At 41.0% G+C, this 13,967-nt stretch overlaps 1 protein-coding gene across 7 annotated transcripts in view; it reads right to left on the bottom strand.

Annotated features, from left to right (window-relative positions):
* The window catches only part of bcl9 (BCL9 transcription coactivator), a 44,677-nt gene that overhangs the window by 12,598 nt on the left and 18,112 nt on the right, over positions 1–13,967 (bottom strand). For 6 of the 7 annotated variants that reach the window (XM_054786872.1, XM_054786871.1, XM_054786874.1 and 3 more), the window contains one exon: positions 1,624–2,077. The exons of the other annotated variant lie outside the window; for it this stretch is intronic. In XM_054786872.1, the coding sequence (XP_054642847.1) occupies positions 1,624–1,904 (281 nt within the window). In that variant the 5' untranslated portion in view covers positions 1,905–2,077. The remainder of the gene's footprint in view (positions 1–1,623; positions 2,078–13,967) is intronic. 7 annotated transcript variants of the gene reach the window in all.

Genomic DNA, 13,967 nt, shown 5'->3' with positions numbered 1-13,967 from the left:
GTCATATTAAAATATATGTTTATTATATTTATAAATTTGAGTATTTATGTACATTGTACATGGATATCAGGGGTGCACACAATCAACATGATCTACCTGTTACTATAAAACATAGCATATATCAAATCTAAGCGGTAAACTTTGCAACTACTATAATACTATATGATTAGTATTTCACATTCACACTGTCAAAGTTTACAGGTCATCAAAATAGTTCATATCATTGAGTAATTCACAATTCAAATCAATATGGCAATAGATAATTACACATAATTCCCCAAACGTTGTTTACATAACCGAGTCGTAATAGTAAGCCACTCGATTAGCTACGTAGCGCCCATTATACGTACACTTCACATATTACGTCCAGTTAGCGTTTGCTATCAAACATGACAGATATTGTATACAAAAAATGAAAAGGATTATGCAAAAGACAATACAGTCGAAGTCAAGGGAACATATTAAAAAGCTTTGCATGTTTTCAAATACATTGTCAAATAGAAGTTTAACAAACAAACTTGGAGAAAACACATTTCTATAGCGGAGGTTTCATGATGCGAAGCGCAGCCGTGAAACAGCTGACAATTTTTTTTCTACAAAACTAGCCGCTACAAGTGAACGCATAACCTTTGTGATAGCTGTAACTCTTGTTTTGCGTACAACATCGTCAATCCTACATGATGTCATATGCCGTAATACGTAGTCGTAATCAAAGTCATAAATTACACAAGTGAAAACGACTGACTGCAACATCACGGGAGCATCACGGGAGCTTTCTTGTATTTTTAAGTAGTTGAGTTGTTTCTTTTAATAAAATATACCATAAATCTCAAGTTGACTACATAGTAACTCTGCATTCTTCTCCTCTTGGTCAACATGCTCGGATTACGCAGCCTCCTCTCCGACCATGCCTACTCTGTTGCGATTAGTCAGTGGGGCCCACTCCCGCTCAGGGCTGCACAGAGACACACACCGCCGAATCGGTTACGTGGTCATGTTTATCAGCAAAAAATTAAACAATTGGACATAATTGGATGAATACTGGCGAATCCGGCGTTGAACTGTACTTTGTTCATGAAACAGCTGGCCATGACATGGAGGGAGCAGAGCAGTGACCGTGAGGTACGTCTCTATGAATTATACATTTATAGCCCATTTTTAAAAAGCTGCCATTGAAAAAAATATAATTAAAAAAAAAAAGGGCGACCAACGGTACTGAGCAGCGATTTCCGGCAAGTTGCCACAAATCCTAAAATTTGAGACATGAGAAAGAAGACCTCGTGGAAATTTGACTTAGGAGTGGCATAAAAATGAAACCAGGGATAACTTAAATACATACAGAAGTCTGAAAAGTTTGAAATGTAGGATAGGGCCCCATAACTGTTCATCTTACAAGACATTTTGGACAACTGTATGCTTCCAGCTTCCAGCCCTTTTCTAATGCAGCATGACAAGCAATGCAAAATCCATGAAGATACGGTTGAATGAGTTTGGTGTGGAAAAACATATGTATCCATGAAAAGAGTTTGTTAAAAATACTAATGTATGATTTTACTCTGCTTTCTTTGCAGTTAAATACATGCCCTGCTAACCTTTAAGCTTTCATCACCATGCTCCACTCACCTTTGTGTGTTGGTGGATGGGGAGTTCTTTAGCCTATTGGAGTGCATTGATGGGGTTACCAGTACGACAGAACAGGGCGAAGTGATGAGCTGATGAGGACTGCCTGCGTGTGTGAGCGGCGCCTTGGCACGCACGTTCCTGGAGCCGGGATTCCCGAGGTTAGTGAGGTTTCCCCGTCCGTCCTTGGCGTCCTCTCGCTCTTTCTTGCCGCGCTCTTTCTTGCTGAAATGTGTCGCTGCTGTACCTGCCGCCGCTGGCCTCTCCTCTTGGACCTCCAACATTCTCCCTTAAGTCCTTGTCTGTGGAGTGTGTCTGCGCGCCCCTGTTTGTGTGTGCGTGTGTGTGTGTGTGGGAGAAAATGTGTAAAAACAATAACAATAGTCCAGGAGTCTTTTCTCGTTCACTGTGTATTTATGAAACTCCTCAAGGGGGCTTTCAATGGCCCTTGGGCACACTGTTGAGAGAGAGAGAGAGACGACGGGAGAAGAGAAAACGACACCATTAACAAAAATGGAAAGGGAGACTACAGTCTGAGCAATACTAAACATATACAGTGGGGCATCTGAAGTCTCCTGAATTTGCACAATTCAGAATTCCACCAACACTGTGGAGGGAAAAAATGTGCTGCTAAAAACGCACAAAACTTTCAAACCAAGCACGTCAGCGAGCATGAAGTGATTAATTCTGCTGGGTGTTTGGCTTTTTGTTTGACTTTTTTGTGACAGGAGTGTGGACTCCAACGCCATGTTTTATCACTTGCTATCAAAGTTCAAGCTTTTATTGTTTTTACATTACACAGTGATTAACTTCTTTTTGCCATTCATCATTAAAAGTCACATGTCATACTATTTTTCAACAATTTTAAATAAGTCGTGGAGATGATGGACATGATACCGATTTCACCCCTTGCTAAATAAGCCTGCTCCGTGTATGCACCCTCCACTTCATCGAGGACAGATTTTATTTTAAACGATGCAGGCATCACTACACATCTTCAAATAAAGTCCCATATTATACTATTTTTCAACCATTTTTAATGCGTCTCAGAGTGTATTAGAAGGGCGTTGGCCAAAATCTAGCCTTTTTGTTAGAATTTTGACATTTTAAAAGTGCTTTAGTCATAATGTGTGTCTGTAGAGTTAATGCTGATGAGCTGTGTTGGTCCACACTTGTCTCCGATACAGCGTGTGCCTCCCAGAAGCGCTTCTGTGCACTTTATCCACATTTTACATATAGACTGTAACGCTGAACTTGTCCAATATAATAGATGCCATATATCACATACAACAATCTAACATTAATAGGTGGCACAGGGGGACACAATCGTTAGCAACACTGGCATAGCTACTGTACAGTAGTGAGCTACAGTACTACCATTGAAGTATAGTCCTACTTTAACAGCAACATCATGCTAGGTTAGGCACCAAAAGTTGTTTTGGAACCATACGGACCGATTTATTTGATCTGTAAGTTGACCAAATAAAGCTCAATCATTAATTTTTTTTTTAAAATCATTTCAGCCTTTCATCCAGTCAGCAACAGCGTTCCCGTGTGGACAGGGCCTCAGTGTCTTCAAGCATAGACAGTGAGGCGTACAAGCAGATTGTTTTGTACTGGTGAGTGAGCGGGAGGATTGCATGAGAAAGCGACCCAGTCGGTGAAATTGCATTGTCATCCCAAAAATATTTAGGAGCTCTTCCAAACACGCCACACTGTAACTTTGTAACTGGCTCCAAAGTCCTCCTGGGGAGAAAGAGGTGGACTGTGTTGGAGAGTGTTTGGGAGAGCATTTGGGTAGGGGGTGGGCAGTATGGGGGTTGTCACCGGGAATGAGGGAAGGGGGGAAAAAAAACAAGACTCCTGCTACAGCAGCAACACTAATCTCTCAACAGTGTACAGGAAAAGTGATTTACTTCTATGCTGGACATATTGCAAAGGCACGTGAGCATAAGGAGGCTTCTTGAGTGCGAGAACAGAGGAGCCTTATGTGTCTAATTTACACAGTTTGGACAAACCTTGCAATAAGGAGGCGTGGGGGGGGGGGGGACACCATGAGATGCTGGAGTGAGTAAAAGTTCCTCTATGTGCTCAATACAGATTGCACACTGTGATACAACCAGGGGTGTAACAGTGCATTGGCTTTCTCGGTGCAGAACGTTTGGTGCGGTACAGAGGCATACAGAGTTCCCACGCGGTACACCTTAAGGACAAGTGTAACTGCCTGCCAATAGACTACACTATAGATGAATAGAGTGCAGCCCAGCCCTTGGCTGGCAATAGTGGCAAGGAGAAGCTAGAGCTTGAAAACCAATCATTAAAGTCTCCTGTTTGGGAACGCTTGGCCTTCCTGGTGAAATATGTAAACGGAAAAAGACAAGTGGCTAAGACGAAAGCAGTGTTCTTCTCAATGTTCAGTGGAGATGGGAAATGAGGCAAAAACTATTAATACTTCACTATAATTTCCTCAAAATAAAATAATTCAGACTGCTAAAACTGTTACGCTTGCACTTTGCTAAAGCACAACCTTGTAAACTATTATATCTTATTCATTTTATTTTGACACTTTATTAGAGAATGACCTGCTAGCAGTTTAGTTTGGTTCATTTCAAAAATCAATAAAGCTGCTTACAGTACGTAAAGCAAACAAGCAAGCAAACTGTGAGTACGGCGTACCGTTACACCCCTATTATTTACAAATCAGAAATACCGTAATTTCCGGTATATAAGCCACAATTTTTTCTTCACGCTTTGAACCCTGCGGCTTATACAGACAGTACAGTGATGCGGCTAAGTTATGGCTACACAAACTACAGTTCCAATGATACTGAGACTGCAGCTTCAGGGAGTAGTGACATGGACGAGCGAAGTGCACGCTAATATCACGTTTTGAAGTCTTATGCAGCAACCGTATTTTCATGTGACAAAAGTTTGATGGAGTGTAGAATTACTACAGATTTTGTTTGGACTGCTTGGACCGCGGCAGCTGTTGACCTCAGATGAAAAAAGCGTCTCACGAGCTAACGAGTGACGCTGGGAACATCGAGTGGAGGTAGGATTATTTGAAAGGTTTACAGTGCGTTTTCTTTATAGTGTGTCCAAAAAATCCACTATCACCAACGGGTTTCAAAAGGGCTGGACCGCTGCGTGATGAAGAGGACAGCTCAAGCTAAAGGGCTAATTTGCCTGGAGACGAAAGTGAGCATCAACAAAAGAGAGAGAGACTGACAAAGTATGTCATGAAGAAATGACGCTATTCAATTCTGATGCTGAAGAAGATGACTTGAGTGGGTTTTAGTTCCCCGGAGGAGGATGAAGACGGTGATGAATGACTTTTCTGGTAGTCTACTGTTTAACTAGCAGTGTTACACACACTGTTTGGGAAAACGTATTTATATAACCTAAAGTTTAACAAATCTCTGTGTAACATCTTTCTGTGTACTAAATATCCCATGTTACGGTGTGCACACCTGCAGCTTGTAGACTGGTGCAGCCTATATATGCACAAATATTTTTTTCTCTTTAGTTTTATCTCTAGCAGTTTGCTAGTGTGCAAGAAAAATTGACTTTAACTCCTTCAATCCTGTTTCATTATTAATGTGCATTCACTTCGGAACAGAATGTGGGAAGATGCAATTTAGGGGCATTTAATGAGGTACTAATTAAATAGAGTGGTTCATCATTTGCTTCAAATAAAAACTGAATGCAATTTCAATATTTCACCCTCTATGGTGTCTAGTAATTAAAATATTTCAAAAGGAGAAAGGGGTAACGATGCAGATTGGATTCCTCTGACAAATAACTGAATCAAAAACAGTCATTTATGATGGAGCCATATGCTCAGGGCTAGTTCAAACTTATTATAGTGGATTTATTGTGTCAGTGACCTTGTTTGGAGAAACACGCAGCCATTAAAGATACAATATTACAAAAAACACATTTTGTGTACACCGGCTGCAGATTTTTTCATTCTAACTTTACATGATCTAAAACAATAATTCAATTTCCAACAATTCTCTTAATCTTTGATCATGAACTTATTGCTTTAAACAAAAAAAGTGGAGCAGAACGGCTCTGAGCCAAACAATCTAATGCACTCAGCCAACTCTAACAAAATCAAAAGGTAACTCAAGTCTACTGATTCTTGTTACGAAATACGTGCGTGTCGACATGTGAAAGCAGCCGAGTGACAAGTCCAATGAATGAAAACATCAGCACTGACAGGACCAAAGTGGGGAGGATGAAGACACATTGATGCTCTAACTTTGACAGCCTGGGGAGCGTCACTCCATTGACAAATTTTACAACAAACTTCACTTTTTTTCCTCTCATTTAAAAGGTTGCTCCCTCTACCTGTTTACATTGTGTTACGAATCCTACAGCAAACTAGTACAGTCCGAATTACTGTATAAACCCTAATATAAGACAACGCTTCTCTTAAGAGCAAAAAAAGACGAACTTAAAGGACAATCACCTGAATTACGAACTGGTAGATTGCAATAAAAAGGGATATCACTACATTGATATAAAATCACTGATTCTAAAGTCAGCACTGTAATTCTAAAGACTTATTCAGGGGGCGGCTGCATCACTGCAGAACACTGGTGTGTGCAAGTGACCGGGAAAAAAAGCTCTGACTCGCTTTGGGGGAAGTTGTTTATTTTTTGCACATTAAGTCTTTTGACACCAAATATAAAACGACTGGTAACTGAGGCACTGGGTGCTGCATTCATCCTCTGGACTGAATATACCTCAGATCCCAAGCTAATTAGTGCCATGACCACCAGCAAGCATGTACAGTATGTGCAGAAACAGCACAGAGGGGATCAGACATAAAACAAAAAACGAGAATGATCACCTGCGGATTCATGAATGACATTTAACGGAAAAACAGAAGGTTGATTTTTCTGCTTCTGCCCTCCAACAAACGAGGATTTTCCAGGACAAGTGGCACTAAACGGGAACATTTCATTACACGCTTATGTCACGGCAATCTCAGCGAGCGCGGAGAGACATGTCACCCCATCCTTCGGTACGTCACCAAAACCCCTTTGGAGGGGGAGATGCTACAATATGTACCTGAGGTTTGGGTTAATTGTGTGGGATCAAGAGGGGCCTTGGCCTTGCAGTAAACCGGGTCCACTGGCTTTTAATTCATCACACAGGCTTGAATTTTTCTGACACATCTTAAAGGAGAGGCAAGAAAAGTGGGAGCGCATATCCAAAAACAAACTCGCTAGCCTCATTTCCAGCCATGCCGCCGGCTCGGCCTGTCGATGGTTTCAGCCTTATTTATGCAAATCCCGCTTTGCAATTCAGTCACAAAGAAGTATTGCTCCCTTCCACGCTCTCGAGCCCCCACCACTACCCCTTTTCTCCGTCTGTTCTGCCTCCGTCTCAAGATTTCCCCTTCAGTCCTTTATTTGTTTAGGGCAGTATCAGACACATTCTCCTTTTCTACAGGAATATATGAAAAGGCAAAGCTATCATCAAGGTACAGTGTGCTCTTACGGATAACAATGGCATTAATTACCGTATTGATCCCAATAGAAGACGACCCTGAATATAAGACAATCTCATTTGCAAGATTTGTTTTTGAAAAAATATTTAACAACATTTATGTACAATTGTCCCTCACTACATCACGTTTTTTTTTTTCAAAAAAATTAATAAATTATTGCTGTTTTGTGGTTGAATTTTGCATATTTTCAAATGCATATTTAATCAAATTGTACTTATTTTTGGCCTAAATTAAGCATTTTCAAGCATAAAAATAGCTAAATGAACTAACAAGGGATGTCCCGATCCGATCTTCAGGCTCGCACGGGAGGTGCCGCGCAAACACTACTAAACACGTCAAAACAGCAGAGAAAAACCTTGGAAACTCCTCTGTTACGGAGCGTGGATGGAAGCTAGCGGGGTTCGCTTAGTTTAGCTAGTGCAGCCGTGTGTGCGCGCGACTCGACAAGTATATTTTCACCGTGTTGTGTTTTACTGCTTTAATGTAATTCATTTTACTACGCCCACTGACGGCGCACAGGTTCTGAGTCAAGAAAGACGAGAGGCACGTTTATTCTTGCACCCAGCGCATATCAACCGTCAATTGCCATTCTCAACACACACTACACATTCTGGCCTTCAAAATAAGAGTGCTCTTTGTCACATTTGTCTAATTGCGTAAACAAAATAAGGGTGTCATTAAAATATGTTACATTGATAAGGCGATTGGACTTATATCTGTGACTACATCTTCCATAATAACAAGCACGGGCACTACAGTTTGTTGAAGATTGTGTAGCAATAAGTGCTGCAGCTGACTTGGATTTTTGCATTTTATTCACTAACCCAAATAGCACACACTCTATGCTGGTAAAATAATTGGAAAAGGTAAAAAAAAATGAATTCTAAAAAAGTTTTACTTGGACATTGGGAAAAATAAAAACGATTTCATAGGGCCGGATATGTTGTACATCATCCCTAAATCACACCACAAATTGATCTATAACCATGTCAAATGATTAGTCCTACCCTAAAAGTATGTTGCACGCCCATTTTTTCCAATTGTATCTTTTATTGGATGGACTTTTATTGGATTAGGGACCTGATTCACAGAGGTTTGTTACAAAAGCCAAACAATATTGTTGGTCATGCTGTGTAATAGAAAAGGAAATTCTGCAATACCTTGGTTGCATTATTTTTTAATGCTTTGAAGATCTATTTTCATAACCACATTCAATCCCACAAATTCATGTTTGTATGAAAAGCTTATTATTATTGAAAAAACAAACAAAGAAATCTGGTCGAATCAGAAAGACTATTTTAAAAAAATCTGATCGAAAGCCAAAAAATGTGGATCGGGACATCCCTACAACTAACTACATGAACTAAAATATAAATCAAATAGAAGGCAGCAGAAGGATTGTAATTGGCACATTGGCCAATAGGTGTCAGTAATTGTTCAGAAACAGTCACTAGACGTGATCATCAGAACAGGTATTTATTGCTGGCACAATAATAACAACATAATAATCGCAATAACGACAATATGGGCTACTGTTGGGTCCATAACCCTCGATAAGCTAAAACTCAACTCTGAACCTCCGACATCACTTCCTGTCTTGCACACATCTGTCCGCCCACTACTAAGGTCCCCAAGGGAACACATTTACAGTGACGCTGCTTGAGCAGGAGTTTTATTTAGATCTTAAATGGCTTACTTACTCTTTTTCTGTCTACTATATTTGGTATATTGCAGTAAAAAAAGGATACCCTATTTCTGTGTATACAACTATATATTGACCACCTAAATTAGCATAATAAGGCCACCTATGTTGTTTGCTAACTAGCCCAAACTTTGAGACACTTTTCCAGTGAGTGCCTGTACGTCTAAGTCACTGTTGACAACAACACACTCTTGAGAAGTTGTTTGGCATCTGTTGGTTTGAATGTATAAATCTCTAGATCGCGAATCTAAGACAACCTAGCTTTCAGACTTGTCTGTCTTATATTTGGTTCAATACAGTAATATTAGCTCACATTGCCAGATCAAAGCATTTCCAAAAACTCTTATTAGTTCATTTGCACATCATGTCACCATTGTTGCAAATAAGAATTTGTCCTGTGTTCCATTTTGAAAATTGTCTCGTTCCTGCGACTTTGACTTCCTGCATTCCTCTCTCTGCAGTTGACGCCGCTGAAGTGGCTATAATGTTCTCACGCTAATGCAATCAAGCTAAATTTTTCCTCTGCAAGCGTGGCCACGCTGCACAACTTTGAAGAGGACTGAAGTGTCATAAAACAGAACATATTTTCCAAACCAAACTCTTTTAACCACTGGACTTCATGCAAGATAAAGCAATGTTAAAATATAATAAATACCAACACAAACAAGCTGAGGAACTTTTCTTAAAGAAATAGATCCTCTTTCCAGTCGTTAAGAATGCATTTGGAAGTGAACCTTTTAAACATTCCGCTGGTTTCTCACACAGAAATCTCTGTGGCAAACACATGAGCGAGCTGCTACTCGTTTGAGTCGGAGAACCAAAACAAGAGCACGAGTGGATCAACAGAGGTTCCTTTTTCATCTGTGATTGAGAAGCAGTCAGCATTGAAAGACACTTTAAAACAATCAATGAGCTCATCCGGTGAGGTGAGTGGGTGAAGAGCGTCATCATCCGAGCACGCCACACCCTGCACAAGGCAACCATGACTCAAACATGGCACACGCAGAATGTCAGGAATGCCGCGTGTCGCTAAAGATAGAGCCGGGATGGCAGCGACGTAACATTTGACATACATCTACGGGAGATCACACATGCTGACAGGAGTAGGAGGAAGTGCTCTATCCCTCGTAAATCCACAAAAGAAACTTTGTCTGCAGGGTCTAAAACTCTAAGCTACGTTTGAGGATGCAGGATAAAAACATTTCAGTAGGCACGTATATGTCCCGTTTGCTTCGGTGTTTGACATATTCATTTTTTCCTTTGTTTACATGATAGGTTGGTAGTCTTCGAAGAACCTTCCCATAACATTTTTCATTTCATTTCAAATCTTATCTGACATATGCATGGTTAGATGCTGTAATGTCAAATCAACAAGATCTGATCCAAGATCTGTTTATTCCCCACAATATAAACATACCATAAAAAATCATATTTAACATATCTGGGTCAAATTACATCAGGTAAGGCTGTAACTTGCTGGTCTTACGTAGGATCTTTCAGTTTGTTTCAATGATGGGGCCTTGAATCAAAGACAGAGAAAATTAACCATCCGTTAATTGGTGAATTAATGTTCTGAGCTTCTCAACCCCACTGACTGTATTGATCAGATCTGATTTTACTGCCTGAAGGGTTTTTCCTTTGGTAAGTCATGAAGAACAAACTAACACTAAAAAACACTAAATCTTTGCTAATTAATTTGCATTTCTACAATCTTTGATATGGACTGGATCCGATTTATTCACCTCTCATTGTAGGAAACAGAAATCCATCAGTTTTGCCCTTGACATAACTGAAGTTAGCTTAGCAGGTTTGCTTTTTTCTTTATTTTACTCAAGGTGCTGTGGCCTCCCCTGATGCCTCCCAGATGAGGCCTGCCTCACACTTTGAAAAACCCTGGACAGGACAAATCAATCATCCTCACTGACAACATCTGAAGACGAAGATTTTAGTTCCAGAAATCGTTTCAAAGTGGATGTCCTTTTGAAAATGGAGGACATGCACATGCATGTCAAGCGTCTGGACTTGTGTGAGTGTGTCACAGTCAAACTAGTAAAAGGCGGAACAACGCTGTATGGGGGTTGAAGGTACACCGTAATCCCAGTCCGGTAAATACCTCAGATCTAAGGTTACGGTTCTCTTCCCTGTGGGTACAGTAATGGGACAAAATGCAAAACATCAAACTGCTTTTGCGTGAAACCGCTTTATGATTTTTAAGTGAAAAATAAAAATCCGCCAACTGCTGGCACGTAATTCTCCAAATAACATTCTTTCTCTCTTCAGACAAGTCTAACAGTACCAGTTATTAGATTTTTTTTGTAAATAAACATTGCTTTTTGACTAAGTGCCGCATTAATAGTTCCAGCTTGAAGTCCCGTTCGCCATCTCTATTGAACAATGTCGGCACACTGCTTTCATCTTATCCACTTGTTTTTTTCCGTTTATATATTTCCTTGGCACCATCGCAAATCATGACTCCTGCTTTATGCTACGCTGTCTTTGTTAGTCGACGTGTGACTATATTGCGAGGCAGTTACACTTCCTCGTCACCTGGGAGCAGAGTCTCCTGTTTGAGCTGTTTTTCAACATGCTTGGCGTTCAGCACGTTTGCCTTACGCGTATTCTCCCATCCTGACTCCTGACAGGCCTACCGCACGTAAGTTGTGAATGAGGGCGGGTTTATGTGATTCATTTACAAAAGGAGGCGGACTTTGCCATGACGTCATTTTTGGGTCTGAAAATCATGGAACATTCCTAACACTTGTTAATATCATTGATTAAGCACACTTAATTAGAAAAGGTATCCACTGAAGGAGAATGTACATTGTACCCTCCTTGCCTGTGCACACGCGCTGATGTGAGCGTGTGTGTGCACGCTAGAGCATCTTCTTCCTGGCTGGATGTAAATACTACTATAGTGTAGAGACCCTAGACTTATGTGTTATGTTAAGGGTTCTGTTTAGTCCAACTGTTTGAGAAGAAGTGAACGTGTCAGGAGGGCCTTTGGGTCTGTATGTGGGCGCCAGGGGGAGAGTGACAATTTGACCGTGAGGTTGGCTAAATTTGTCCGTTATTCTGCCTGCTACGTTCTTGCTCATCCTTGTGGCGTGGTTGAGACCGACAGCAACTTGTTTAATTCAATAAAGCGATGTTGATTGACCTCCTCCTCCTCTACATAGCGTCTCATAGACACTATGGTATGTCATATCTAGTCATTAAATAGTCGCATAGTTCAAACTGTCAGACCTTTAGTGATAAAATTTGAAAATAGCTTCCCCCCTCCCTTGTACAAACGTAACGCGGATCGTTTGTTGTACAGTCATCCCTCGTCGATCGATGTTATGTTAATTGGTTCCACATCCGACTGTGATAAGTGAATTTCCGCAAAGTAAGATTCTTTATTTACTGTATAAATGGAATATTTTCATAGTTAGAGCATGGAAAACCTGTTGGCAACCTTCTAAATGTGGTTTTTAACATCGTTAGAGCTTCTAGACATGAAGTAACATGCCTATAGTCACCTTTACACCCATGTTAACCAATATAGTACACATTATAAATAGAAAAACGTCATTTCAAACATAAAGACTCACGCTTGTGTGTTGAGTTGAGTTTTAGTTTGCAGTGGGTTACAGCTGCAACAGTAGCTCGTGTTATGATGATGATGATTATTATAATTATCATTATTATTATGCCTGTTGGGATATAACTCCAACCCTTAATAAAAGCATGTTGTTCCAGAGATCAAGTCCAGTGCTTATGTGTCTCAACATTACAGTAACATCGCTGACACCTAGTGACCAGTGTAGAATACTATTGTATCATCACCGGGTTTTCTGAATGCCTTAAAGAAACTAATAAACATTTATTTGTATTTTAGCTCAAAAAGCAAAAGTATTTAAGTCGTTGGGAGAATACACGCAAGGCCAGATTTGACAGGGAAGGCCCACATTTCAGGGTTGCTCCACTCAAAGTGCGTCTCGTGAATGAAGGTGCGTTGCATAGACTGGAAGAAGCCCATGCAGCCAGAATCAGCGCAGCTTTCCCACCTTACGCGCATGGGACAACAGGGCGCCTACTGCGTACCGTGTGGGAACTCGGTACACCTCTGTACCGCAACAAATGTTCCGTACCACAAAATGTCATGACGAATACATGTAACGTTACACCCCTCGCGCTGTAGCAGTGGCGATGCTTCCAACTATTGTTTATTGCAATGCTAACGTGCCCAGCAGCTGCATTACCTACTAAGTCTTCATTCACAAATAACATAAATGCCAATCAGGGGATTCAAAAAACAGTTTCGTCCTGCCTTGCATGCAAATTAAGTCATCTGTTGGGGTTTTTTTCTCAATGTGACCATTTTGTCATTTTGCTGTCATCTATATGTGAGACAGTAACAAAAAAAAAAAAACTAAGAAAAAAGCATTACCACGACCTCTGTCCATCTGTCAAGCATTTCTTCCCAAATGTTGCCTGCCCACCACTCCACCCTATGGTTATGCCTAACAAGTCAGCTCTCAAAGCCCTTCCATCCCTGGGGAGGTGACATGTGTGTAATGTCACATTTTGTCATATCATGGTGACAGAAGCTGCTCTGCGTCCATCACCACAACAGCAGTGGCGATAAAAACGAGAGGCTGGCAAGGAGGGGTGTGACACAGACGTCCCCGTAGGAGCAGAGAGGGTTTATTACTCAATTGCTCTCTTTGCTGAGAGCCCAGGTGGGCGTCTGTGTCTGAGACGCGAGTGATACAAGCACAGCTGACTCACAAGCAACACATCTGCTGGCAAAAGCCCAAGTACAGCAGCATGAGCATTCCAGCAGCCACACCAGCATTGGGTACTCTGGTCGCCTCTGATCTGCATCTCACACACATTTCACCCTGCACATCTCTGCCCATCTGCACCACCGCCCTCTCGTCTCGACATCCCTGGCTGGCTTCTTCTTGGATGCAGTGCCACTACTTCACACAAGACAAAGAAGCACTTACATGCACATCAGCAGCCAGGAACAACCAAACAAACCTATATGATACAAGCATAACCACTGTCAATAGTCGTGACAACGAACATCCAACCAAGTGCAAATAAGTGAAACTAAGTTCCACTCCTTCCACAAAGCAT

The sequence above is a fragment of the Dunckerocampus dactyliophorus genome, chromosome 9, assembly GCF_027744805.1.
Source record: "Dunckerocampus dactyliophorus isolate RoL2022-P2 chromosome 9, RoL_Ddac_1.1, whole genome shotgun sequence".
In the NCBI taxonomy this organism is placed as follows: Eukaryota; Metazoa; Chordata; class Actinopteri; order Syngnathiformes; family Syngnathidae; genus Dunckerocampus; species Dunckerocampus dactyliophorus.
Note: the sequence above shows the minus strand (reverse complement) of the source record. Positions and strands in the feature narration are given on the sequence as shown.